Source organism: Phaethon aethereus (genome assembly GCF_964289735.1).
Source record: "Phaethon aethereus genome assembly, chromosome: 26".
Classification (NCBI taxonomy): Eukaryota; Metazoa; Chordata; class Aves; order Phaethontiformes; family Phaethontidae; genus Phaethon; species Phaethon aethereus.
In genome coordinates, this window is record NC_138602.1 from 4978690 (window position 1) to 5006510 (window position 27821).

Consider the following 27821-nt stretch of genomic DNA (forward strand, 5'->3'; position numbering starts at 1 on the left):
CTGGGGACCCCGCTCCCTGCACCCATCCCCCCTGCATGGGCGAACCCCCCGTCGCAGGCTCACCCGCACGAGGGGCGGCGGGCAGGGCTGCCCTCGGAGACCCCGGCTGCCCCGGTTTGCTCCCGTGGGATGTGGCCGGCCGGGCTCGGCAGGGTGACGGCCACTGCCCGGGGTGCACAGCGAGCCCCCCTGGGCCGGTGGCTGCCGTGGCGGCATCTCCGCTTGCCGGCTCGGTCGCCCCTCCCGGGCTTGTGGTTTTGCAGCCCAATTTCCTGCCGCCTCCTGGTTTGGCTGCTGGGGCGCGGTATGACGCCGGGGTCGTGCCGTGGCCTCGGCACTGAAGGTGCGTGAGTGGGCAACCCCGGCTCGTCTCCTTGTCCCACGTCACCCCCGGGGCTGAGCTCACCTCGGGGCAGCCGGGAGCCTGCGGGCAGCATCGCCCCGGCGTGCGGCCTGTGGGCCCCGGCATGGCCGGACTCACCACGCGGCACTAGCCTCGGTCGCCCCGGACCGTGACACCGCCAGCCTGGCCCCGTGGAGCCGGTAAATCCTGCCCTGAGCCTCTTCCCTGCCTGACCATGCGGGGCCGGGGGGCTTGGGGGTCCCCGTCGCCGCTGGGACACGGCACGTCCCAGCGCCGGTTGCGCTTTGCCGTGGTGCCCACGGCTCGGCAAGGGGCCGGCTGGGCACTGCTGGGCACCCTGGGGAGAGGGTGCCGCGGCGCCGGGGGGTCTCACCCTGCGCTTCCCCCAGAGCCCCTGGAGAACGACTCGGAGCCGGGCAAGAGCGGCATGGCGGGGAAGCCCTGGAAAGCAGCCCCCAGCCTGGCAGACCTCGACCTGGACACGGCAGGTACGGCTGCGCCCGAGCCCCTGCCCGACCCCTGGCAGGGACACCCCAAACGGGGCGGTGCCCACCACGCCAGCACGCGAGGTGCCATCTCCCCCCATGGTGGCATCCCCAAAAGACCCTCCTCCACTCCGCGCTCCCCCAGGCTCCCGTGCCACAGCCCCCCGTGCCCTCCACCCCCAACCTGCTGTCGCCCGCTCGTCCTTTGTCCGTGCAGCCCTCGACGTCCCCGAGCTGCCCCCAGCCCCGGCGGCACCCCGGGGTGCTGAGAGGCGGAGGGGCTGCTCCCCGTCCGCGGGCTCAGGGCCGGCTCCGTCCCAGGCAGAGGAGCCGAGTGGACGTCCTGGTTCAACATCGACCACCCCGGGGGGGACGGGGACTACGAGAGCCTGGAGGCCATTCGCTTCTACTACCGCGGGCGCGTCTGCGAGCGGCCGGTGGCCATCCAGGCCCGCACCACCGAGTGGGAGCTGCCCGAGGAGGTGGGCGAGGTGGTGCACGCCAGCCCCAAGAAGGGTTTTCGCTGCGTCAACAAGGAGCAGGCGCAGGGCAAGACCTGCTCCAACTACCACATCCGCTTCCTCTGCCCGCTGGGTGAGCGCCCGTCCCCGCCGCGTCCCACCCCCCCACCGGCACGCTGGGGGGTCCCTGCCCACCGCTGCGCTCTCCCCTTCCTCGGCATCCCCACCCTGCTGTGTCCCAGCGGGTGCTGCCGGAGCTGCGGCTGCACCAGAACCCCCCCGCCTCCGGCAATCACCCCTTGGGTGCACGACCCTGGGCATCACCCCAGGGGGGCGATGTGCCCCCCCGTGGGTCCCCATGGTGGTGGGTCTCCGCTTAACACCTCTGCCCCCCCCCCCAGAGCACATCTATTGGTCGCACTGGTCCTCCTGGAGCCCCTGCTCGCGCAGCGCCTGCGGCAGCAGCGGCACCCAGACCCGCGCCCGCCGATGCGTCAATGCCCGGCCGGCGGCTGCGCTCAAGGAGCTCAAGTGCAAGGGCAAAGCCGCGGAGCGCCGGCCGTGCAGCGCCGGCCCCTGCCCAGGTAGGGACCCCGGCACCCCCGCCGGCACCCGCCTGGCCCCCCGGCCACCGCTTGCCGGTCGGTGCCGGCCACCTCCGGCTCCAAGCCCGCCCCCGCCGCCGGTAGCACGAGGGGTCCCGCGGGGCCGCTGGCGCGTGGCGGCTGCCCCCGTGCCAGCACAGCAGCTCCTCGGGCGAAGCCACCACCGCCTGCGCATCGTCAGCTTAATTGCAATAGCAGAGACCGTGCTGGTAAAAATAGCTTGGCAGGGGTGTGCCGGGGTGAGCCGGGGCTGGCTGGGCACGGGCGGCCGGCTGGAGCCTCCCCGACTGGGGACCCCGCCGTGTCCCCATGCTGCGGGACCACCCCGGTGCCCGGTGTCTCCCCCGCAGAGCCGGCGTGGACGGAGTGGGGCGCCTGGGGCCCCTGTTCCCGCAGCTGCGGCAGCGCCGGGACGCGCGTCCGGCGCCGGAGCTGCAAGACAACCAAGAAGGTGCCGTGTGCCGGCCGCCCCACCGAGGTGCAGAAATGTCCCCCCTCGCCCTGCCCAGGTACCTGCCCTCGGGGACGTGGGGGACCCCCACCCCGACGCCCCCCACCAACGCGGCCCCGGGGGCCGTGGCCACGGGGTCTGAGCGCACCGTGCCGCCCCGCAGCCTGCGCTGAGCACGCGCTGCAGGGCACCGTCGTCTCCGCCGCCGGCGCGGCGCTGCCGGACGCCCGCATCTACCTGGAGGGCCGCCCGCCGGTGCTGCTGGCCCGCAGCGACGCCCGCGGGCGCTTTGCCGCGGCGGGGTTGTGCGCGGGCACCGTCGCCAATGTCAGCGCCCACCGCGAGGGCTTCGCCCCCGGGCTGGCACCCATCGTCTCCAACGGCTCCGGCGTGGCGGTGGCGCACGTGACGCTGCAGAGGCTGGGTGAGCACCGCGGCGCCGGGCGGGGGCTGAGCCCTGCACCCCTCGGGGGACCTCCCTGAAGGACGCACGGGGGGGGGGGGGGGGCGATCCAGGGGGGCGGCCGCGGCTCGTTGCACCCTCTGCCGCCTTCCTCCCCTGCAGAGAAGCCCTACATGGTGCTGCACCCCAAGGCGAAGGTGCGGGTGGCCGGGCAGGAGGTGACCTTCTGCTGCAAAGCCTCGGGCACCCCCGTGCCCAAGAAATACTACTGGTGAGCGGGGTGCGGGCGGCGGAAAGCCGGGACCGGGGACCGTGGGGAAAGGCAGCCCCGGCCGCATCCCCGCTGAGCCCATCCCCGTCCCCGCAGGTACCACAACGGGACGCTGCTGGAGAGGAAGGTGCACCGGTACGGCAGCCGCCTGGCGCTGAGAGGGCTGGTGCCGGAGCAGGCTGGCACCTACCACTGCAAAGCCAGCACCGAGGCGGGCGCCATCAAATCGGCGCCGGCACAGCTCACCGTGCTGGGTGAGAAGGGGATGGGCGTCGTTATCGGCAGCATCGCGCCGGGATGGGGCCGGCGGCGGGGAGGGTCACCCTAACCCCCTGTGTCCCCCCCCAGCCCAGGGCCAGCAGAGCTGCAAGCCGGAGCCGGAGCCGAGCCTCGTGGAGCTGCCCAGCGAGTGCCCGCAGGACGCCACCGGCTCCCGCTACTACGACGTGGGTCGCTGCCCGCCCGCCCCGTGTGCCGGCGGCCCGGCCGCCCAGTCGGGCTGCGGGGCGGACGCGGGGCGCTGCTGCGGGGTGCGGAGGACGGAGATGCGGGAGATCCCCTGCGCCGGCTCCCCGCTACCCATCAAGGTGGTGGCCGAGTGCGGTTGCGGACCCTGCGCCCAGCCCCGCGTCCTGGTGCAGGGACGGGTGACGGCGGCCGACACCGGTGAGCCCCTGCGCTTCGGGCAGATCTTCCTGGGCGGGAGGAAGGTCGGCTTCACCGGCTACAAGGGCTCCTTCACCATCGAGGTGCCACCGGACACGCAGCGCTTGGTGGCTCGCTTCGTGGACCGGCAGCAGAGGTTCGTGGATGCCGTCAAGGTCCTGCCCTTCAACCGCCGTGGCGGTGCTGTATACCAGGAGGTCAAGATGCTGCGGAAGAAGGAGCCGGTGGATCTGGACGGCAGCCGGAGAAACGCCATCCCGCTGGGGGAGGCGAGTGGCCGGGAGCCTGTTGGGGAGCTCATCCTTCCCGCCGGCGTCTTCCTCCGTCCCTCCGGGGAGGTCTTCAGGGGCACGGTGAAAGCCAGCGTCACCTTCCTGGACCCCAGGGACATGGTGACAGCCAGCGCCGCCTCCAGTGACCTCAGCTTCGCCAACGCCGAGGGGGAGATCGTTCCCCTGCGGACCTACGGCATGTTCGACGTGGATTTTCGGGAAGAGGAGACCGGCGCGGCACTGCAGACGGGGCCGGTGGAGGTGCGGATGGACGCGGGGCAGGTCCAGATGCCGGAGCACCTGCAGAAGATGAAGTTGTGGTCCTTGAACCCCGAGACCGGCTTGTGGGAGGAGGAGGGGGTCCTGCGGCCGGCTGGGGGGAGGCGGAGGAAGAGGGAGGAGAGGACCTTCCTGGTGGGGAACCTGGAGATCCGGGAGCGGCGCCTCTTCAACCTGGACGTGCCAGAGGACCGCCGCTGCTTCGTCAAGGTCAGGGCTTACAGCAACGAGAAGTTCAACCCCTATGAGCAACTGGAAGGGGTGGTCATCAGCCTCATCAACCTGGAGCCCCAGCCCGGCTATCCCGCCAACCCCCGGGCATGGGGTCGCTTCGACAGCGTGGTGACGGGTCCCAACGGCGCCTGCCTGCCCGCTTTCTGCGACGGCCAGCGCCCCGACGCCTACTCAGCGTATGTCACCGCCACACTGGGTGGGGAGGAGCTGGAAGCCGTGGCCTCCAGCCCCAAGCTCAACCCCAATGCCGTTGGGGTGTCGCAGCCCTACCTGGGCAAGCTGGGCTACCGCCGGTTGGACCACGATGACCCCAACTTGAAGAAGACGGCTTTCCAAATCAACGTGGCCAAGCCCGACCCCAACAACGTTGATGAGACCAACGGTCCCATCTACCCCTACCGCAGCCTTGAGGAGTGTGAGGAGGCGCCGGTCAGTGCCAACCACCTCCGTTTCTACCGCGTGGAGGTGGACAAATACGAGTACAACGTGGTGCCCTTCAAGGAGAGCGACCTGACCTCCTGGACTGGCGACTACCTCTCGTGGTGGCCCAACCCTCAGGAGTTCAGGGCCTGTTTCATCAAGGTGCAGATCGAGGGGCCACAGGAGTATATGGTGAGGTCCCGCAATGTGGGGGGCAGCCACCCCCGCACCCGGGGGCAGCTCTATGGGCTGCGTGACACCCGTAGCGTGAGGGACACGCTGCTGGAGAACACCTCGGGTGCCTGTGTGGAGTTCAAGTGCAGCGGGATGCTCTTTGACCAAAGCCTGGTGGATCGCACCTTGGTCTCCATCATCCCCCAAGGCAGCTGCCACCGCACGGCCATCAACAGCCTCCTCCGGGAGTACCTGAGCCGTCACCCGCCCGTGGCGGAGAACAACCACACGGCCGCCTTCACCATGCTGGCACCGGTTGACCCGTTGGGTCACAACTACGGCATCTACACGGTGACGGACCAGAACCCGCGGTTGGCCAAGGAGATTGCCATCGGCCGTTGCTTTGACGGCACCTCCGACGGCTTCTCGCGGGAGATGAAGGCGGATGCCGGCACGGCCGTCACCTTCACCTGCCAGGAGCGGCCGGCGGGGCGGGAGAGCTTCTTCCAGCGCCTGCTGACGGCCCCGTCCGAGGCGCTGGCTGAGATCCGGCGGGAGATGGGGGCCGGCGAGATGCGCCGGGCTCCCCCCGAGGTGATGGACTTCGCCTCTGGCGCGCGAGCCCCGGGCCCCACGGCCACTCGCCGGACCCCTAGCAGCCAGCGGAGGATGGGCCGGATCCGGGGGCAGCCGTGAATGCCGCGGCCGCCCCCGTGCCCCCTCCCTGGCTCAGCTCTGCCCTTTCCCCGTCGCTTTTACCCGCACTCATTTATAACGACCGAGGGGGACACACACACGGGGTGGGACCCTCCAGCCGTGCCCCCGCGGGACAGCGGGGCAGGGGGGGACCACTGGGAGGCGGTTGGGTGAGGGGTGACAGCGGGCAGCCCCCGCCGGCCTCGCCAGCCGCCCTTGGTGCTGCCCCGGCCCTCGCCCCCAGCCCCACGCGGGGCAGCTCTTGGTGCTCAGCCCCGGGGACCGCGGTGCCGGTGGTGCCGGCAGCGGGACCACGGCCCCACGGGGGTTATTTAAATAAAAAAGAATAAAAGAGGGGGTGGAAGCGAATAGGGGAAGGGGCTGGGAGGGGAAGGGGGCCCCTGCCCAGTGCTTCGCCCCGGGCCAGTGGCAGGGCTCCCACATGCCCGTGCCAGGGCCAGTGCTGGCCCAAGGGTGCTGGGAGCACCCACTGCATCCCTGCCCTGCACCCCACAAGGAAACATGGGGTTGCTTTTGGGGGAAAAAACCCCAAGGATGTGGATAAAAAGCCTTCCTGACGCTCCCTGCCGCGGCGGGGCATGGTGCTGGCCCTCCAGCCGGGCACGGGGGGCTCGGCAGCGTGCGGTGCGCCGGGGTTCCAGGCTCGGACCCCACGGCCCTCACCCGAGCTCAGCACAGAGCCCGGCCGGGCCTGATCCTGCACCCATCCCGCTGCCGCCGTCCCGGCTGTTTTGCCCTTGGGGAGCGTTTTGCCCCAATTACCTTTACCCCAGGCGACAACAACGACAAAAAGGCGGTTTTTAACCACCCCCACCACCCCCCCCCCAGCGCGGGGACCCCTCCCCAACTCCTGGGGTGTGCCGGGGCCAGGGGAGCGAGCGAGAGGCGACGGCAGGATGCGACCCCGCGGCAGCGGTGCCGGCGCGCGCCGAGGGCGCGTGCGGATTTGTACATTATTTATTACGAAATATACGGTTGTGTGTACACCCGCCTGGCTGCTGGGCTTCCCCGGGGGGGCCCAGACCCGCGTCTCTCCCCCCCGCCTCCTGCCCCCTCGCCTTCCCCCCCTGCACGGTAGCACCGGCCCGGCGGCTCCTGTTTGCCTTGGGCCCGGTTCAGGCGCTGGCGGCGGCGCGGGGGGAACCCCGCCAGCTCCCCGCGGCCGGGGGACGTGGCAGCCGGGGGGAGGCCGCCCCCCCCTCCGCCTCCCCCCTCCGCCTGCCGGCACGGGGACGTGCCCAGCGCAGGAGCTGGGCACCCACTGGGTGACCCCAGCCAGGGCGAAGGACAGGCGTCCGTCTGTCCGTCTGACGTCTGTCCGTGCCCCCCTCCCCCGGGCTGGCGGTACCGGGTGGGTTTTGCAGGCTTCCCCCCACCGCGCCCCCTCCCAGCCGGCGGGTGCTGTAATGGAACAGGCTGGGTTTACGGGGCCAAACCCCCCCGGCTCCGGGCACAACGTTTCCCTTTTACAACCGTGGCTTGGCCGCGACGCGGCATTTTTTCACGCTTATACTGGATGCGGCCGCTCGGGAGATCAAAGGGGACACGGGGCACCCCGGGGGGAGGGGGCGTTCGCCAAACCGCCGGCCAAATCCCAGCCCCTCTTCCCATCCCGCCCGGAGGGGAACCCACCGCAGCCGGACTCCGGCGCCTCGGGTGGGCGACGCCACGGCACGGCCCGGGAGGAGGAGGCACCTGAAATGCTGGGACCCCATCGCGGCTCCCTCCCCCTCCCAGCCCCCCCCCTCCAAAACCTGGGTGCTGCCTGTCCCTGGGTGCTGGGAGCCTGATCCCCTGCCGTGGGGGAAGGCCGGCAGGTGCTCACCGGTGGGCACCGCCGGTGCCGGGGGCCGGGGGGCCAGGGGGGGCCAGGGGGGGCCGGGGGAGCATCGGCGCCCGGGATTGTTTTCCACCATCTGGTTGGCTTGGTCGGAGGCAGCGGCTCGGGCAGGGCAGATGGAAGCGGCTCCCGCAGCTCTGCTGCTATTTATGGTGCCGGGAAGAAAAATGGGGTGAAAAACAAGAAAAAGCTGCCACGCAAAGGGGGGGCCGGTCAGACATCCCCCGTTTGAAGCCCGCAGGGATGTGCTGGGGTTGCGGGAGGTCCGTGCTGGGTGTCCGGCCCAGCCCCGCATTCCCGAGGGCTGGAAACCTGCCCAGGGTCAGGGGCTAGGCTGGGGGCTGCAGCCAAATCCTCCTGCTGCTCCCCCCAGGTGTGAGACCCTCCATGCAGGAGCTGAACCCACAGACCCCAACCCCAGGGTTCCGCACCCTCCAGCCCCGGCCCCAAATTCCCCCTGCTCTGTCTGGGGCCAGCCAGACCCACACCCCCCCCATGTGCTGTGGTGCATCATCGGGTACCAAAATAACCGCCCGGCCCCTCCCGGCTGCCGGGCGATGCTGAGCCTCGCGGTCCAGCCCAGGCCGATTACGCGCCGAGTGTCCGAGGCTGCCAGCTGGGACGCTTTGGTCTCTAATTCTCATAATCGTTAGCAGAAACCATCGGCACGTGGCTCCCTGCGACCCACCGTGGCTCTGGAGTGGGGTACCGGGGGGCTGGAGCGGGGGGAGCCCTGTGGGGACCCCACACCAGACCCTCAGGCTGCCGGATGGAGACCCCAGAGGGGTTTTCTGCAATGCAGTTGCTTGGGGTCAAAATGGCCCTTTTTTGGCTTTCTCAGCCCCTCAGCACGAGTGATGCTCCCGGCTCAGCTCCGCGAGGGGCAGGCGGGAGGTTGGGGCCGGAGCGAGGATCCCTTCGGCTCCCCCACGGCTTTGGGGGGCCCAGTGGGTCCTTCCCGCTTGCACCCAGTACTGGTGGGTCCATCCAGCTCCGACGGTGCCTGAGGGGGCAGAGGCGAGGATGGAAGCATCCCGGGAGAGCTCCTGGATGGCAGGAGCACGGGATGCAGGCAGGGGGGCACGGCAGAAGCTGTCTCCGTGCGGGATGCGCGTCCCCGCCGCGATGAGAAAGGCAGGTGGGGGCGGCTGGTGGGGCCGGGATCAGCTGCTTCTTGTTACCCCCGGACCCTGTCCAAAAGGGAATGGCAGAGCAGGGAAGGGAAAAAGGAGCCGGGGAGCCGGCAGCTCCCGTCCCGCCCCGCCAGCAATTAGGGATGGCCAGAGCCCAACGTAAATGAGCAGGACGGCGTGCCGGTGCATCGGCACGTCTTTCGGTGCTGCCGGGGCCCCTGCGGCGGGGATGGGGCTGACGTTTGCTCAGTGCCCCCCCCCCCCCCGACAGCATCCCTGTATCGGGGTGCATCCCCCCGAAACCCCCACTGGCCCCATGGGGAGGGGGGAATCGAGGCACAGGCCGTGGGAACGTGCACGTCCCAGCGCTGGCCGGGAACAAAAGCTGCTCTGAGGAGCAGCTGGGAGCTGGAAAGGGCCTTGGGAAGCTGCTCACTCGCTTTCTGTTGGGTTTTGGGTTTTTTGGGGTTTTTTTCTGTTTTTTTTTAAATAATGGAAAATATAATGACAGTGCCTAAATTAAAATAATAAAAGAAACCAGCCAAAAAACCGACTCGAAATAGGAGAGAAACCCACGTTTCAGGCTGAAAGGGAACAGGCGCAGGCAAGGGATGAAAGGGAAAAGCGGAGGCGCTGCACCCGTCCGGGACCCTCCTCTCAGCCCCCGCAAGGGGCTGGGGGGGCCGCACTGCCTGACCACCTCCCCGGGGCCAAGCCACGGGGCCAGGGCTGAGCAGGGTGCGGAGCTGCCCTCACGTGCCGGCCCCGGCCCCCGACAGCCCAAAAATGTGCCCCCTCACGCCCCCTCCTCGCTGCCTTCGCACCGCGCCCAGCACCGCCGCTTCAGGGGCCGCATCCTGCCCGGGGCTGCAGCCCCAGGGGGTGCAGAGGCACCTCCTCCCTCCCCTGCCCTCAGCTGGAGCATCCCCAGGGACCCCAAACCCGAGCGTCCTCAGGCACCCAGAGCATCCCCCGGCCGCGGGGGGCCGCCGGAGGTGCCAGCTCCCCGTCTCTGCCGCGATGGCGGGGCCGCGCCGGATCCAGCTGCCGAATTCCAGGCAGTCTGGCCAAGAGACGCTGCTCTGCTCCCGGCACTCCCTCCGGACAACCTGCCGGAGGAGGAAAACAAACGGTCCTCAAACCCGGACACCGGAGGTGAGAGAACCCCGACCCCTCCCGAAGCGGGGGCACCGAGGGGTATTGCTGTGTGTCCCCTGGGAAAGGGGCCGTTGGAAGCCGGGATCTGGGGGGGAAAACAGTGGGAAGAGGGAGAGGGGCTTCCCGATTGAGCCTGAGCCGGGACACCGCGGGGACGGCCGAGCTCCGCTGTGCCGGGGTGGCTTCGGGGCAGCCCTTGACGGTGCACATTCCTCTCCCAGTTGCTTTTTAGATATATTTTTTAAGAGTTGCATCTCAATATCTCACTGTTCAAAGGGAACTGGTTCTGGAAAAAACATCCATTCCCGTTTTTCAAGCTATTTTTGAAACCTTTGGCCTCGGTTCCTCTTCAGGCTCCAGACCATAAATAATAATAACAACATATTTAAAGCCTTTATGCTGACAGCTCGCCGAATCTGCCAGAGCCTTTTAATTTGCCAGATGTTGAAAATCTGACTCAAAATCTTGAAGTTTGGTAAATATTTTGTGTGTTTTTAATTTCACAGCCATTGCTTTTTAGATCACATGAAGCAGCAGAATAAAAATACTACAAGTGGAACAGTTATTTCTGGAGACGGGAGAGGAAAGGTGAGGCGGTGGCCGCTGCCTCCACGTGCCAGGATGCGGCCGGAGCATCCCCGGGGTTGGGTTGCCCGTGCCGGGGTTCTCGGCTCCCCGGCACAGTCGTGGTGGCCGGGACAATGGCACCAGTGTTGTCACGGGGGTGACAGTGGGACCCCCCCCCAGACCCTCGGCCCCCTGCTCCAACCTGGCCTGGGCTGATCCCGGCAGGTGCCACCTTGGCCAGACTCGGATTTACCGGGGTGATCCGATCTGGTGAGAGGTGCCATGGCATCCCCAGCTGCAGAGTGCTACCCCTATCCCCATCCCACGCTCTGCATCCCACAGCCCACAGCCCATATCCTGCATCCCACAGCCCATATCCCATATCCTGCATCCCACATCCCATATCCCATATCCCATATCCTGTATCCCACATCCCATATTCCATATCTTGCATCCCACGTCCCATATTCCATATCCTGCATCCTACATCCCATGTCCCATATTCTATATCCCATATCCTGTATCCCACATGCCACATCCCATATTCCATATCCTGCATTCTACATCCCATATCCCATATTCCATATCCCATATCCTGTATCCCACATCCCATATTCTATATCCTGCATCCCACATCCCATATCCTATATCCCATATCCTGTATCCCACATCCCATATTCCATATCCTGCATCCCATGTCCCATATTCCATATCCTGCATCCTACATCCCATGTCCCATATTCTATATCCCATATCCTGTATCCCACATGCCACATCCCATATTCCATATCCTGCATTCTACATCCCATATCCCATATTCCATATCCCATATCCTGTATCCCACATCCCACATCCCATATCCTATATCCCATATCCTGTATCCCACATCCCATATCCCATATTCCATATCCTGCATCCTGTATCCCACATCCCACATCCCATATCCTATATCCCATATCCTGTATCCCACATCCCATATCCCATATTCCATATCCTGCATCCTACATCCCGTACCCCATATTCCATATCCCATATCCTGCATCCCACGTCCCATATCCCATATCCTGCATCCCATACCCCACATCTGGCACCCCGCATCCCACATCCCATACCCCGCATCCCACAGCCCGCGTCCTATACCTCACATCCCGTATCCGTCCCGTATCCACAGCCCTCGTCCGATATCACGTATCCCGTATCCAAATACCACCTCCTGCATCCCGAGCCCTCCGTCCCCTCCCAGCCCCACGCAGAGGCATCCCGTGGGGCGGCGATGGACCGGCCGGCATTGCCTTTGCCCGGGGAACGTTTCCCTGCCGAGAAATGCAGGAAAAGCCTTTAAAAAATCCAGGATTTTAGTACAACTCCTGGAAAACGAGCGTTTCGAATTTGTCCCCAGCAGGCGCAGAGCGGGTGCTGGCCGGGCCCCCCTCCCCGCCCCCCGAAAACCAGCCCGGCGGTGGCCGGCCCGTGATGCCGCTCCCCGAGGACGGGAGCGGAGGGCGCGCAGCCCTTGCCCCCTCCTTTAACCTCCCGCGCCCCTCGCCAGCTCGTCCCCCCCAGCCCCCCCACGCCGCGTGTGCCGGGCCAGGGGGGTCCCACCGTGCTGGGCCAGGGGGGTTTGCAAGCTCTAAGCCCACCGCCCGTCACCCCCCGCCCCGGGTACCCCCACACCCCAGGCACCCCGTAACCTGCGCTCCAGTTACGCCGTACCCCGGGTCGCCCCGAGCCCAGGCACCCCAAACCCCCGGTACGTTATATGCTGGGTACCCCAGGCCCCCCATGCTCCAGGTACCGGAGCGGTGGGCCGGCTGCAGGAAGCCGTTGGTGGGTGTCGGGGTGCTGCTGGTGGGTGGGGGGCCGAGACCCCGCAGGGAAACCTGCAGCCCCCAGCCCTGACCTGGCTGCGTTCGGCGGGCGGAGGGGAGCGCCCGAGCCGGAGCCTGCAGCCCCTTCCCGCTGCCGGGGCTGGGAGGGGAGTCAGGAGCTGGATTGGGCCCTTGCCAGGGTAACCCAGCTGCAAGGGGAGTCCTGGGCAGGGTGGGGGGTGCGGGGGGCTGGGTACGGGCGACGGCCCCTGGGCCACCCCGGTACTTTTCCCTTGGCTGCCCTGATCCCCCTCCCCTGGGACACCCTGATCCCGGTCCTCAGGTCACCCTGCTCCCCCTCCCCTGGGACACCCTGATCCCCGTCCCCCAGGTCACCCTGATCCCGGTCCCCAGGACACCCTGATCCCGGTCCTCAGGTCACCCTGATCCCCCTCCCCTGGGACACCCTAATCCCCATCCCCCAGGTCACCCTGATCCCGGTCCCCAGGACGCCCTGATCCCTGTCCCTGGGGACACCCCCATCCCCTGGGACACCCCGATCCCCGTCCCCCAGGTCACCCTGATCCCGGTCCCCAGGACGCCCTGATCCCTGTCCCTGGGGACACCCCCATCCCCTGGGACACCCCGATCCCCGTCCCCCAGGTCACCCTGATCCCGGTCCCCAGGACACCCTGATCCCCGACCCCTGGGACACCCACGTCCCCCAGGACACCCCCGTCCCCTGGGACACCCCCGTCCCCGCCTGCCGTCGCCTGCGGGCAGAGAACAGGGCGCTCGGTGGAGGTGGCCCAGCAACCGGAGCAACCGGGGGACCTGCAGAGCCGCCGGCGAGCCCCGCGCTCCCCCTCGCCGCCCCCAGCCCCACGCTCCACCGCCCGCTCTCCCGCTTCCCCTCCCAGGGACGAGTTCCGGCTGCAGAACCAGCTCCTGCGGGACCAGCTCCGGGAGCTGAGGAGCCGCACCAGGGTGGGAACGGGCTCCTGGTCGTGGCCCTCAGCCTCCCGGCTCTGCTCCCCGCGAAGACGTTCCTCCTGTGAGGCCGAAGCAGCGGGAACAGGGGCCTCGCCGACGCCCCGGTCCCTGACGTGGGGCAAGGAGGGACCGGCCCCGTCCAGCCCGGTGGGCTCCGGGGTGGCCGCGGGCGCAGAGCCGGCCGCAGGAGCCCTCGGCGGGGTCTGACCTGGACCTCCCCGCATGCTCCTCTCGCCAAATTCACCGCGCTCACGGTGGGGACGTCCCGGGGAGGTGACTCCCCTCCAGCCACCAAGAGCTGTGCCCAGGGCGAGGGAGGGGACAGGGGCGCGGGCTGGAGGGGACGGGCTGGGCTGCCCTGAGCTGGGGGTCCGCAGGTGCTCCTCAGTTAGGTGATTTTTAACCCTTTTCCAATAAAACCTTGTGAAAATCCAGCGTTTTGTTGCTCCAGCACCTCTTGGGGACCCAGAGCCCCAGCCCTGCCGCTCGGCAGGGGCAAGGGGGTGCTGCAGAAACCCCTCAGCACCCCCACACCCACCGGACCCCCCATTGCTTGTCCCTGCAGCTGTGACCCAGCGTCCTCCCACCTCCAGCACAAACAAAGTCTATTCTGGGCTGTGACCCGGGAGAAACCGCAGCCCAAAGCGGCGTCTGGTGAGAAAAACCCACACGCGGCAATTACGGCAACCCAGGGAGCGGCCCGCGCCGGGAGCACCAACACATCCCGGGCAGCCGCCGCCGCAGCGGGCAAGCGGCCCCGCGGCCCCCTCCGGCATGGACCCCGCGGTGCCCAAGGCCACCTTGAAGGTGCTGGGACTGTGCGCGATGCTGCTGGTGCTGGTGGCGGCGGTGACGGTCTCGGTGGCGGTGATGGTGTGGCGCTCGGAGGCGGTGGGGAAGCTGCGGGGCTGCCGGGAACGGGCGGCCAACGAGAGCCGGGAGCTGGGGAACCGCGTGGCCGAGCTGGAGCGGGAGCGAGCCCGGCTGCAGCGCGCTGCGGCGGCGGGCGCGCGGGCGGAGGACGCTCTGCGGCGGGAGCTCGCCCAGGCCCGCGGCGACGGCGAGAAGCTCAACGCCAGCCTGGCGTCCTGCCGGGAGCGGGCGGTAGGTGCCGGCGGCCACGGGGACAGGGTGGTCCTCGGCCCGCCGGCTGCGTGCACGGGGCCAGCGACGCTGGGGCCGAGGGGGGGTTCTGGGGGAGCGCGGTAGCCGAGCTCGGGGGGACGCTTCACCCCTGGGGGGGCGGTTCGGAGCGGGCTGGCGGGCAGCCCCGGCGCTGGTGGGAAGGTGCCGCGGACGAGCAAAGGCTGGCTGGAAAGCTGAGCTGGGAAGGGGCGAGGCGGCCCCGGGACGGGGGGACCGGCAGCACCCCGGGGGTGCACGGCCACCTCGGGGTGTCCCGTGCGGGGACCCCCGGTCCCTCGGCACAGCCCCGGTCCTGCCGCCCCGCTGCCGCGGTGCCCGTGCCCGGCCGGGGGCAGCTATTCTTAGCCGTGGCCGCGCTGCTCCGTGCACGTATAATTACCCCGTCCCAAAGCGGCAGCAGCGGAGGCCGGAGCCGGTGCGGAGCGGCTGTTCCTCTCCTCCCAGGTATTTTTAGCCGTGGCCCCAGATGGGAAAGGGCCTGGCCCCAGCGCCGCGGCCGCAGCCCGGAGGAAGAGCCGGCTCCCACCGCCCCTCCGGGCTCATCCGGCCGAACAATGGCGCAGAGAGGCTGGAAAAGCGCTCCGGCTTCCCGGGGCTGGCGCCGGGAGCGGGACCGGGCCGTGCAGCCCCTCGAGGACGTGGCCGGAGACGGCACCCCCGGGGCGCCCATGACAGCCCCGGCGCACCAGCATCCTCACCATGCTCAGGCGGAGCCATCCTGCCAGGGAAGAGGGATTTTCCCCAAATCCATGTCCCTCCTCCTTCGAGAAATGGGGGGGGGGGGACAGGGACACGACCCCTAAGGCCACCGGGAGCTGGGGGACACGGGGAGCTGGTGAGGACACCGTCCCCTCTCCCCAGGCCAGGCTGGAGGCCGACGCGACGGCCCTGCGGGACGAGGCGCTGGCCCTGCGGCGCGCGCGGGCCGAGCTGGCCCGCGGCACGGCGGCCCTGCAAGGTGAGCTCCGTCGGGGCGTTGCATCCCCCCGCCCGGCCCCCGGGAGCGGGTCCCCCGCCGCCCCGTGCAAGGACCCCGGCCGGGGGTCCCCCAGCCACACGCCCTTGGGGCTCGGGGAGGGGGTGTGGGGGTTTGGGGCGCGCGGGTGACCCCGCTGTCGCCTTCGTCCCGCAGAGGAGCTGGCGCGGGGCGAGGAGCAGGCGCGGGGGCTGCGGCAGCGGCTGGAGGCGGCGGCGGAGCAGCAGCGAGCGCTGCGGGCGCGCGGGGAGCGGTGCGAAGCCCGGCAGAGAGAGCTCGAGGCCACCCTGTAAGGTCCTTGCCCCCCGCCGTGGGCTGGGCGCCCCAGGGCACCCACCCCCCCAAACCAGCCCAGCCCCACGCCCAGCCCGACCCCCCGCCCTGTCCCTCCCTCCCCATGGGGACCCTCCGTCCCCCCACGCCGGGGACCGGGAGACCCCCTCACGCGGCTCCGCTCTCCTGCAGACGGGACTACGCGGCCGAGGTCGACACGCTGCGGCGGCGGGCGAGGGACCGAGCGACCGGGCGCAGGTGCCCCCCGTCCCGGTACTTCCTGTGGGTGCTTCCCCCCCCGGGGAGGGGGGACAGCCCGGGGAGGGGGCTTCACCGGTGCAGCCAGCCCACGTGCTCGCGGGCACGCTACCTGGCGTGTGCCATTGTCACCGGTGTCCCCAAGGGAGCAGGACACGGGGGGCCGTGGGGGGACTCACTCCCTGCTCTCCCCTCTGTTGCAGGAAGGGCTGAAGCCCCGCAGCCCCCCACCCACCTCCCTGCCCAGGGCTGGGGGCCGGGCCCCCCCACCCCTCTGAGCCCATCATTCCCAGTCCCACAGCCCCCCTCAGCACTGGGACCCAGCAGCGAGTCGGCCCCGTTTGACCGGAGCCAGTGGGTCCAGATGGACGACGCTGGTGGTCACGCGTGTCCCGATGCCGCCGCCTGTCGCGATGCCGCCGCCGCAGCACCGGAGGGGTTTGGTCATCCAGCTTCTGGGCAGAGTTTTAGCGAACCAAGGGATGATTTGCTCTTCAATCAGCTCCGGGGTTTACCGTCACGTTCCCAGCGCGCTCCAGGAACTGGGAAGACTGGGCAGGCGTTTGGGCAATAAAGGCTGCTCTGCTCACCGGGACGTCTCGCCGTGCCACCAGCCCGGCCGTCCCCACAGCCCCTGGGCTTCAACCGGGCTCTGCCCCACAGGACCCCACAGGCACCCCGGGGGGGGCCAGCCAGCGACGTGGGGAGGGGGGACGGGGATCAGCCGCTGCTGCTGTTTTGCAGTCGCTTCCCGGCATCTTTGCTCCGCTTTGAAGAAGGTTTCCAGGAAAGTCGCAGATTTTCCTGCCGCCGCCGCCGCGGTATCCTGTGCAGAGGGCAGGCAGGCCCCGTGCAGGCATCCGGCCTCCTCCTGCCTGCACTCCCCACGGGGGATCGCCCCCCGTGCCTCCCGGTGGCAGGGGCACCACCAGCACCCCAAATCCAGGGATCCCAAAGCGGAGACCACAGCCCCAACAGCGGCTTGGGACAGGGAGGGGAACGGGGCAGAGCCATTCCCGTGGCCCGACCTCAAGGCAGCGCCAACCCACGGCACGGGCAGGGTTAATTCCGGCCGGGAGGCTGACTGGAAAATGGGCCAGAGGCAGGGTCCGCAGCGCCGGGGGGCCCGGACGCCCCGGATGCCCCGTCGGGATCCCCGGTGACCCTAGGAGGCTGTGAGGATCCGGGGGGCGCGGGGGGCACTGCCAGAGGGAGCGTCCGACCAGCGAAGCCACCGGCACGCTGGGGTCCCGGGGTCAGGGGTCCGGCAGAGCCCCGGCAGCGTCCCCACGGTGGGGCCGGGGGGTGACTCACCGTTATTTGCAGCTCAGGAAGGAAACGGCAGTAGCTGAGAATGGCTTCAGGAGCGACACCATCCCGGCCATCGCAGACACTTCCCGGTCCCCAGGGACCGCGGCGCAGCCAGAAGGCAGGAAACAGCGAGCGGCTTGGGGTCAGCGCCCGGCGCGGCCCCACACCTCGGCCCCCCCGGCCAGCCCCCCCATGCCGGGCTGGGCATCCTGCAGAGCCGGGGGTGTCCCGGGCACAGCCAGCCCCTCCGCCGTAGCCCAAGGCTCCCGCGGGATGGGGACGGGGTGACGACGGCCGCGGCCGGGATCCAAACGTGGTCCAGCTCAGCACAGACCCCGGGGTGCTGGTCCCGCAGCCCAGACGCCCCATCTGCGGTCGCCGGTGCCGAGGGTTGGATGGGCAGCATCCCCCCGCCCTCCAGCCCCTGCCGCGGTGCTGCTCGCACCCCATGCAACCCCCTTTTTGCGGCACTGAGGAGCCGCCTCCATGTCCCCAGCCTGTCCCCAAGCCAGCCCTCACCCCCAGGCTCCCCCCTCGGCCCGCCGTGGGGCCCAGGGGACCCCAGACCTGGAGCCGGATGGGGGAGACGGTCGCAGACCCGTGGCTCTTTCCACCCGTGCCCGGCTGGGCTGAGCCGCCGCGGCGGCGATGCTGGCAGGGGTGGCCGTCCTCGCACGGGGCCGGGGCCACCCGCGCTCCACGTGCTCGGCCGGGGCTTCCTCGGCAGCCTGGGGACCGGTGGTCCCGCAGGTGGGCATGGAGAGGTCTGGCTTTGCCCCTTGGTCCCCTCCACCGGCTGCTCTCTGCCCAGCAGAGATGTCCCCGGCGGGGGACAGAGACCGGGGGCGGCACCCCGGGCCCCACAGCAGGATGGTGGCTCTACGGGGTGACAGCACCCGTGGGTGCCACAGCTGCAGGTTCCCACCGGTGGCTTCACCCCACGGCCCCACGTCACCCACCCCAGCCCACTGCCAGCCCACCCGCAAGCCGGGGCCCGGCCGCATCCTTCCCCCACCCGCGAGCTGCCCGCGCGGCGCAGGGGAGCAGACGTGGAGCATCAGCCCCTGCGTGCCACCAACCTGGCGAGCCGCGGGGTCCAGCGGTGACTCGCGTGCCACCGTCCCACCGCGAGGACGCGGCGCCGGGACCAACCCGGGGTGCCCGGTGCAGGTGGTGGGATCCTCCTCCATCGCCCCACCGGCGAGCTGCGGCAGCCGCAGCCCACCCCGCCTGCCCCCAGGGACTCCTTCCCCGCGGCATCCCCGGTGCCCGCCGTGCCGCGGGCTATTTCGGGGTGCGAGCTGGCCCCGGGGGAGCGCTGGGCCCCGGCACAGGGAGGGGGAGCCGGGTCCCAGGCTTCACTCCCGTCCGTTAGCAACCGGGAACAATACCCTCCCGCAAACAGAAGCTGCGTTGTGATAACCCGGCGGGTCCGAGGCATCCGGAGAGGCAGGAAGGAGCCCGGCAGAAGGAAATATTAAATAGAGCAATATAAACACGGCGGCGGGAGCGAGCTCCGCCCCGGCGCGGCCCCGCTGAAAGGCGCTGCCGCAGGGTGGGGCGCGCAGAGCATCGGCGGGATGGAGAAGAGCCGCTACGCCACGGCCAAGTTTGGTCTGGAGGCCAAGGAGGCGATGCCCAAGAGGGACTGCGGGTTTTACGTGAAGTACATCTTCCTCTTCACCTCCCTCATCCAGTTCCTCATCATCCTGGGGCTGGTGCTGTTCATGGTGTACGGCAACGCGCAGGCGGGCACCGACACGCACCTCCGGCTGCTGGAGGAGCAGCTGCAGGACCGCTACCACAAGGTCATCGCCCTCAGCGGCAGGAACCTCAACCTGACGCGCGCCCTCAACGCCACCCTCAAGGAGAAGCAAGGGCTGCAGGCTCTCGCCCAGAAGCTGCAACGCGACCTCGATAAGTGCAACAGCACCCAGGCCCCCAACCCCATCCCCAAGGTGAGCCCCCGCCTCGCCGGGGAGGGAAGGCAAAGCCCACCCAGGTACCGGGGGGGGAGCAGCCCACCCATGGGTGCTGGGGGCTGCAAGGGACCTCGCTTCAGCCCTGCCAGCTTCAGTAGGGATGGACCAGAGGGTGCAGGGGGGCAGAGCCCGCTGGCGGTGCCAAGTGCCCCCCCCCAAGCCCCGGGGGGGCCCTCAGCCCTGGGGGGCAGCCCCCGGCCGAGAGGGTTCCCCCTCCTCATCCTCCCCAGCCCCCGGCGCTCTCGGCACCCCCCAGGGGGGAGCGAGGCGATGCCGGGGGGGGTCCTTGCGGAACGGCTCTGACCCTCCTCCTCTTCCTCCCCCCCGCCTCAGCTGCAGGAGATGATGAAGATCATCTTCTACCAGAAGACGAAGCTGGATGAGTGCCACATGACCATCAGCCTCATCAACGCCAGCTGCAGCGGTAAGGGACCCCCCCCCCCCCAACCTGGGCACCCCCCTCCCAGCCCCCTGGGGACCCCCAGGCGCCCTCGGGGACCCACCACAGCCTGTGCAGGGGGGGCTGCCCCCTCCCCGGGCCAGGCAGGGCTGTCACCCCGAGAGGTGGGCTGGGAGTTGGGGAGGGGGGACCACACACCCCAATCCCGTGCCCCCCGCCTCCCCGCAGCCGAGAAGGCGCTGCTGCGGAGCCAGCTGGACCAGACGGCCCTGGCCAAGAAGGAGCTGGAGGAAAACTGTCGCAAAGCGGGCGCCACGCTGACCAAAGCCACCCAGGAGCAGGAGAGCTGCCAGCGGGACCTGCTCACCACCAGGACCGTCTGCGAGTCCACCAGAACCAACCTGGAGCTGCTGAAGCACGAGTGCAGCTCCCTGCGGTCCGACATGAGCTACTGCTTCCAGCGCATCAAGGAGATGGTCAAGCCGTACAGCTGCAACGCCGTCGACGAGCAGCTCAGCCGGTTGACGCAGCGGACGGAGGGGCTTTTCCTCTGGCAGCAGGAACGGGAGACCAAATACGTGGGGAAAAGCGTCTGCGACATGAACCTGCTCCAGTGTCGCATCAACTGCTCCGGGGAGAAGCAGGAGTTGGAGAAGCAGCTGCAGGACGTGGAGAAGCAGGTCAAGGGCGGCCAGGAGGAGAAGAAGAAGCTGCTGGCGGAGAAGGAGCAGCTCGGCAAGGAGCTGGAGGAGAAGAGCAAAGCCGCCGCGCAGGCTGGGTACTTCAAAGACCAGCTCAACATCTGCATGGGCTCCAAGGTGCGGGAGCTGCCGGCGCTCGGCGACGTCCCCGGGCACCCTCTGCGGCCGCGCCGGGAGCGCGCGAGGCCGGGCGCGTACCTCTTCGGCGTTTCGCGAACGCGCTTCCGCGCCCGTGGGGCGCACCCCGGGCGGGAACGAGCCGCCGCGGCATCCTCGGGCCCCCTTCGCCCAGGGGTGCTGGCGCTGGCCGTCACCTCCCGCTCTCCTCCGCAGATGGACGCCTTCTTCGACATCACGGGCTCGCGGGTGCCGGGGGGCGGCGGGCGGCCGGGACCCTTTGCCAGCGCGGGCTCCTACGCGGACGCTCTAAGGAACCAGGGCATCTTCGGGAACATGGGTGAGTCCCGGCGTGGGGCTTGCTGTGGGGCCAGCCCCCCGCCACGCTGGGGGGGTCACCGTCTCCCCCGGCACGCAGCCGGGCTCACGCCCCGCCGCTCCGTCCCACCAGGCAAAATCAACGCGGAGGAGATCCAGCGGGCGGTGCAGAAGATCATGGAGCAGTACACGTCCACCCTGAAGGACCCCAGGTGAGGGGGGCCGGCGCGGGACCCCGCTGGGCTGGGGGGCGGAGGGGGCCGGGGTGGTGCCGGGGGCCTGATCCTGCCCTCTCGCAGCGGCTAACGGCCCGGCGGCGCACGGAAAACGGCGGCAAGGGGCTCAAGGACAAGCGCAGGACGTGCTTCCCGCGGCACGGACGGCAAACCCCAACCGGGAGCGAGCGACCAGCACCGCCGCCACCCCCCACCCCGGGGGGGCTGCCAGCACGATGGAGGCCAGGGCCACCCTCCCTTGTCCCCTCACCTGAGCACCCACGCCGGTCCCCTCCCGCACGCTCGCCTCCCCCCCTGCATGTACCCGCACGCTTGGAGCCGGGGCGGTTGGCAGCTGTAAATACAGCTGGCCCTGAGCACCGACGCAGCTCGCCACACGTGTGCCTGAATCCCTCCGGGGGAGTGCAGAGGCCATGGCTGGGATGGGGAGTAGGAACATCCCGTCCCGGCTTCACGTGCCCCTTCGCGGGGGCTGCAATCACCCCCCACCAGGAAACCGCGGCTCCGGGCTTTCCCTGCTCGCTAGCGGGAAGCGCGCGAGGCCGAGCGAGCAGGAAGCCCTTGGCCGCCGAGCCCTGGCAGCCCCATCCTGCCACCGAGCCCCCTCGGCACGCCAGGGCGTGGGGCCGGGGCGCAGCGGCGGGCGCAGGACGCGCCGAGCGCGGTGATTAATCGCCGGCTGCCACTCGCTGATTTACGGCCACGCTTCCCATTCCTTCCTGTTGAAAGAGCCTTTCCTGCCGGCCGGGCTGCCCGCACGCCATCCCCTGCCAGCACCTCGCCGGCGGCACGTAGTGTTCCCACCGTCTCCCCATCCCATCCCCAGCCAGCACCCACGGGTCCCATCTGGCTCCCCCCAAGTCCCACTCGGGTCCCCCGAGCCGCATCCCACCCGGGATACGGGCAGCCACGTGCTCCCGCCACCCTGCTCTGCCCGAGGACGGGGACGCTGCCGGGTCCCCCCGTCCCTGCCCAGCCCTGGGGAAGAGCACGGTGCCGGGGGGGGCTGGGGGGGATGGAGGGGGTCCCCTGGGAACCGCGGCCCCAGCTGCCCACGCCAGCCCTGCGCAGCCCGGCTGGGGGACCCGGGGGGGACCCGCTCGCTGCCAGAGGATTTCCTGGAGCTCCACTATAAATAATCTCGAAGCACGAGGCGCTTCCGGAGCCCGGGAGCCCCGGCTCGGGGGGCAGGAGACCAGGGGGTCCCTGGGAAGCCCCCATCTTCGAGGCTGCAAGACCCCAAAGCGTGGGTGCACGAGCCGGAAGGGATCCCACGGCTGCCCGGGCTGGGGCTGTGCCTGGGGGGGGCCCAGGGACCCCCACGCCGCATCCCCGGGCTGGGGGTGCACTTGGGCCGCCGGGACCTCCCGGCATCCCCCACGGCACGGTGAGGGGGATGCCCCGGGGGGGATGCCCAGGGTGGCTTTTCCCTTCCAGCTCCAGCTCCGTCTGCTCTCCCGGCCTCTCCCAGTGGGTTTTTCCATGCCTGGGGCTTGGGACACGCTTCCCCCGGGTGGGAAAACGCCACCGAGCCCCACGGCGCCGGGGACCAGGGAGGGGAAAGGATGCCAGAGCCGCCAAAGGCACCACGGTTTAATACCAGCATGGAGCCAAGAGCTCCCCTGCCCACGGTCCTCAACGCCGGCGGCACCGCAGCTGGGGGCCCCCCCGCTGCGCCCCTCACTTGCCGACACAGAAGTCCCTGAAGATGATGTCGAGGACGTCCTCGGCGCCCACGTGGCCGGTGATGCGGCCCAGGTGCCGCCGCGCCAACCGCAGCTGCTCGGCCGCCAGCCCCAGGTCCCGCCGGCGCTCCCGGCCGTAGCGTGCCAGCGCCGCGGCGCAGTCGCCCAGGTGGAGGCTGTGCCGGCTCTGCGTCAGGCTGGGCGAGCCTGCCAGGGGGTCTCCGCACCTGGGGGTGGGGGGGAAACCAGCCTGGAGCATCCCCCCGAGCCGGGCCGGCACGGCCGGCGTCCCCTCGCCGTGCCCCCCGCACTCACAGCCGCGCCAGCTGCCGCGCCAGCAGCTCCAGGAGGCGGTCGAGCCCCTCGCCCGTCTTGCAGGACAGGAGGGCGGCGGGGGGCAGGGGGTCCCCCCGGGCGCAGGCATCGCGCAGGGCCCCCCCGGCCCCCGGCAGCAGGTCGGCCTTGTTGAGGACCAGGATGCAGGGGGTGGCGGCGGGGGGCAGCAGGGACCCCAGGGCAGCCCCCAGCCCGGCCGGCTCGGCGGGCACCGCCGCGGCGTCCAGCACGGCCAGCACCAGGTCCGCTTGCTGCAGCCTGGGGAGGGGGCAGCAGGGTAGGGCAAGGGGCCGCATCCTGCCACCTCCTCCCAGCCAGCACCGCCCCTGCGGTGGGGGGTGCCCCCCAGCCCGGCCCCCCCAAGCCTCACCGGTCCCGCGCGCGGCTGACCCCCTCCTGCTCGACGGGGTCGGTGGCGTCGCGGAGCCCGGCCGTGTCGCTCAGCACCAGGGGGTAACCGCCGACGTTCAGGGCCACCTCCACCACGTCCCGCGTCGTCCCCGCCACCGGTGACACGATGGCTGCCGGACGCTGGCCTGGGGGCGACACGACAGGACACAGCGCTCAGGGGACGATGCCAGGGACCCCCCCTGCCCTGGCAGCATCGGGGACGGCGGCTGCGGTCCCCGGGGAGGGGGAACCTCGTCCGGGCTGCCAGCAGCCCCCCCGTGCCCCACTCACACAGCAGGTTGAACAGGCTGCTCTTGCCCACGTTGGGGGGGCCAGCGATGACGGCGCGGACCCCCCCGCGGAGCAGCTCCCCACGGCGCCCGTCCCGCAGGTGGGCACCGATCTCCTGCTCCAGGGCCCGCACGGTGGCATCCACTGCGGGGAGAGCGCGGGGGGACGTGGCGGCGGGGGGGACGCAGGAGGGACCGAGCGTCCTGTGCCCCCCGCCGCCCTGCCAGCCTCACCTCGGGACAAGACCTCTTCCTCCACGTTGTCATCCTCGCTGAAATCGATGTAGGCTTCAAGGTGGGCGAGAGCCTGGGGGCCGGGAGGGGTCAGCGGCGACGGGCCGGCGCCGCGTCCCCAGGCCATCCCCGCGTGCCGGCGGCCGGATCCGAGCCCACGCCCCGACACCCTTACCTGGGTGAGGGTCTCGCTCCAGCGCTGGTAGAGCCGGCCCAGCTCGCCCTCCATCTGCCGCAGCGCCTGCCGCCGCTGGGCCTCCGTCTCCGCCCGGATCAGGTCCCCCAGCCCCTCGGCCGCCGTCAGGTCCAGCTTCCCACGGCGGAAAGCTCGGCGCGTGAACTCGCCGGGCTCGGCGGGACGCAGCCCGGGCAAGCGCCCTGCCAGCCGCGGGGTGAGTCCCCTCGCCGATCTGGGGGCACCCTCCGGCAGCACCCCGAGGGGCAGGACCCCAGGGGAGTGGGGGGAGGAGGGATGGGGGGAGCCTCACCCAGCGCCCGCAGCACCCCGCTCACCACCGCCGGCCCACCGTGCACGTGCAGCTCGGCGCAGTCCTCCCCGGTGAAGCTCCGGGGACCTGCAGAGCCGGGACGGGCACCGGCTGAGCCCCCCGCCACGAGCTGGCCCCCGGTCAGATCCGGCACACCCCATCCCTTCCCCTCCCGGGGCGGCACGCGTGCTTCAACCCCCCAGCGGCTTCTGGGGGGCTCAGGGAAGACCCCCTGCTCGCAGCGGTGCTGCGGCTCGGCTCTACAGGATCGGTGCAAAGGGGCCAGCGCTGACCCGGGACCATCCCCGCTGGCATCGGCGCTCAGCCCGCTGCCGGGCACCGAGACCCCCCCACCAGGCCCCGAGCCACGATGCCAACCCCACCTGGGAACCAGACGACGAGGCCGCGGTCCAGGGGCTCGGCGGTGGCGGGGTCGCGGATGCGCCGCAGGGCCAGGACGCGGGGCGGGGGCAGCTCGGGGCGCCCGGTGAGGCTCTGCAGGGCGCCGCGGCTGCCCGGCCCGCTGGTTCGGATGACGGCCACCCCACACCGCCCGTGTCCCGAGGAGACGGCGAAGATGGTGTCCCCCCATGCCGCGGAGCACAGGCGCTGCGCCCACCTGCGACGGGGCAGGCAGCCCGGAGAGGGGGTGCAGGGGTGGGGGGGTCCCTATCCACACCCCTAGATGGGGCAGAGAGGGTGCAGGGACCCACAACATCCCATTCATCCCCCGGATCCCCCCCGTGCACCCCACAGACCCAAGGGGGCTCCCAATGGGCCCTGGGGTGCAGACCCCTCCCTATGGCCCCCAAGATGCTGGGGAGCACCCCTTCCTTCTGCACCCCTCCCCATGCATCCTGGCAGGCCCAGGGCTGGCAGGCAGGGTGCAGGGGTGCACCCTTGTCCCCCCACAGCCCCCCCGCACTGAAGGGGCGGCCCCCTCCGCGCACCCCCCCCCCCACCGTGCGCACCCCTCTGCTTTGGGGTGCATCCCCAACCCACCCCTCCGCCAAAGGCACAAGGGTGCTCCCCCCTTTCCCTCTGCACCCCTCCCCACGAAGATGCATCCCCTCTCCGTGCACCACCCCCCCTCCAGCTGCGACCCCCCCCCCCCCGTGCTCCCCTTTCCCACGCACCCCCTCCCCGTGCACCACCCCTACACCGGGGCACCTCCACCCCCTGGCGCACCCCCTCCCCACAGTCCCCTCACCCCAGGCTGCCGCCCCCCGGGGGGAAGCCCCCACCCCAGGGTGCCCCCACCTGCGCCCCGCCGCGCTCAGCGCCCTCCGCAGCGCCATCAGTGCCCGGCGCACGCCGCCCGCCCGCGGCGGCCTCAGCGCAGGCGCCTCACCCCGCCCACCCTCGCGCACCGATTGGCCAGAGCCGCCGCGGGAGGCGGGCTTCGTGCCTGTAACCCCGCTTCTGATTGGTCAGTGGCCTAGGCCTGACGCCACGCTGCCTGATGCTGTCCAGGAGTCGATCGCTTCCGCCCGGCGTGGGGCGCGGCGCTGCCCGGGGGTCCCTGCCCGGCGGTCCCTTCCCGTCCCCGCGGGGGTCTCTGCCTCCCTGTCCCCCGCCTAGTGGGGTGCATCCCTGCGGGTGCGGGCCCGGGCGGGAGCCGGACATTCGCGATCCCCCGGCTGCACCCTAAAAATAAACCCCCGCGTCCGGAGCAGGGGGGGCAGCACCTACGTCCTCCCAGTGGTGTCCCCGTCCCTCGGGGGTGGGAGTTCCCTTGCCCCCACTCCGACACAGGCTGTCCAGGAGCGCTCAGGCTTTTTGTGGACCCCTGCGCACCCTGGGGGGGGGGGTCTCTGCTCTGGGCACCCCCACACCGCGAGGCAGCTGAGCACCGGCTCCGCACCCATCCAAACCGGAGCTGCTCTCTCCCCGGGGAACCCTCACCACGTTCTGGGGGTCTTAGCCCCCAGCGGGGGCTGGGGCTGACCCCTGGGCTGGGGGGGTGTCCCCACAAGCTGCCCCCACCGTGTGCGCCGGGAGGCACCCGCAGCCGCCCGTGGCCCCGCTGCTCTGTGAACCATAGACGTTTTCCCCAAGCAGCACCACGGCGCAGTTCCCGCTTCCTGTCCCACTCCGCATCCCGCTCCCCATCCTGCTCTGTATCCTGCTCCCCATCCCACTCTGCATTGCACTTCCCGTCCCACTCCTCGTCCTTCTCCACATCCCAGTCCCCATCCCGCTCCCCATCCTGCTCCACATCGCGCTCCCTGTCCCGCTCCCTTTCCCACTCCCTGTCCCACTCCCCATCCCGCTCCCCATCCTGCTCCCTGTCCCACTCCCCGTCGCGCTCTCTGTCCCGCTCTGCGTCCTGCTCTGCATCCCATTCCCCATCCTGCTCCCTGTCCCACCCCACATCCTGCTCTGCATCCCACTCCCCATCCTGCTCCCCATCCCTGCCTGGGGCTGGGGGACCCCACCCTGTCCCCATCCCATCCTCTCCTGCTCAGGGCCCAAGGCCTGGGGGGCCACACCAGGCGGAGCACAGAGGTTGGGGTGCAGGCAGCCAGGACGGTGGGGTCCCCCTTGCTCTGGGGGCCTCCCCCCCCACGGTCCCCAAATTCTCGGCTCCGTTGCAGTGGTGCTGGGGCGGCTGGGGCCTGGGGAGGGCTGCGGGCCGCGGCGGTGGCGGGGGACAGTGGGGACGGCCATGCAGACAAAGGCGCTGGAGCAGGGAGGAGCGAGCGGCAGCATGGCCGGGATGCAGGCAGGGATGCAGGCAGGGATGCAGGCAGGGATGCTGGAATCCCTGGGATGCTGGAGACCTGTCAATGTCGCCTCCTCTGCTAAATCCCTGCGGACACCCCCAAGCCTCCTGACCCCCCCCATGCTCTGTGGGCCACGGCCGAGGGACAGGAGCCCAGAGGAGGAGCTGCAGCAGAGACCCCCATCAGCTCTGGGGCTGCGGGGGATCTCCTGGGGGCTTCAGGGTCCTTGGGTGCACGCGCCCCATGTGCACAGCCCCTGCAAGGTCCCGGGGCAGACCCCAGGTGACCACCCAGCCCGCACCCCCTCCCCACCCTGGGGTGCAGAAGCTTTTCCGTGTGCCCCCCCGCCTTGCTCCCCAGCTCTGGGCGGCTCAGCCTTCCCCTCCCCGCCAGGCAGCTGGGCACTGCCCACGGGGGTCCCAGGAGGGTCTAGGGGGGCTCTGCCAGACCCCCTGGGCGGGGGGGCACCCCGTGCCCAGCCAGGACAAGGACAGCAGCCAGGCCTGGCCGGCGAGCCGCGCCAGCCTGTGCCCCCCCCCGGCTGCTCCTTGTGGCACCGCTCATCAGCACTGGCACCCGGCCCCTGCCCCAAAATAGCCGCGGGTGTGCGCGGAGCTGGGGGGGTGAGTGGGACCTGGCACAGGGGTGCCCCC

The 27821-nt window shown here is 70.3% G+C and overlaps 3 protein-coding genes across 3 annotated transcripts; 2 read left to right on the plus strand and 1 right to left on the minus strand.

The window, feature by feature from the left end:
- Window positions 1-136: 136 nt before the first annotated feature.
- CILP2 (cartilage intermediate layer protein 2) lies at window positions 137-5781 on the plus strand (the record flags this gene model as incomplete). The annotated part of the gene is made up of 8 exons (XM_082011009.1): window positions 137-852; window positions 1171-1443; window positions 1712-1894; window positions 2266-2424; window positions 2530-2790; window positions 2932-3040; window positions 3137-3294; window positions 3389-5781. The coding sequence occupies exons 1-8, from the start codon at window positions 579-581 to the stop codon at window positions 5779-5781; spliced, it is 3810 nt and encodes a 1269-aa protein (XP_081867135.1). The 5' UTR covers window positions 137-578.
- A 13064-nt stretch (window positions 5782-18845) lies between these two features.
- On the plus strand, window positions 18846-21282 carry PLVAP (plasmalemma vesicle associated protein; the record flags this gene model as incomplete). The annotated part of the gene is made up of 5 exons (XM_082010997.1): window positions 18846-19223; window positions 19581-19671; window positions 19876-20465; window positions 20682-20805; window positions 20917-21282. The coding sequence occupies 5 exons, from the start codon at window positions 18846-18848 to the stop codon at window positions 20997-20999; spliced, it is 1266 nt and encodes a 421-aa protein (XP_081867123.1). The 3' UTR covers window positions 21000-21282.
- Window positions 21283-22699: 1417 nt separating this feature from the next.
- GTPBP3 (GTP binding protein 3, mitochondrial) lies at window positions 22700-25740 on the minus strand (the record flags this gene model as incomplete). The annotated part of the gene is made up of 9 exons (XM_082010810.1): window positions 22700-22931; window positions 23020-23298; window positions 23411-23576; window positions 23722-23865; window positions 23955-24027; window positions 24130-24332; window positions 24443-24529; window positions 24826-25061; window positions 25703-25740. The coding sequence occupies 9 exons, from the start codon at window positions 25738-25740 to the stop codon at window positions 22700-22702; spliced, it is 1458 nt and encodes a 485-aa protein (XP_081866936.1).
- Window positions 25741-27821: the final 2081 nt, after the last annotated feature.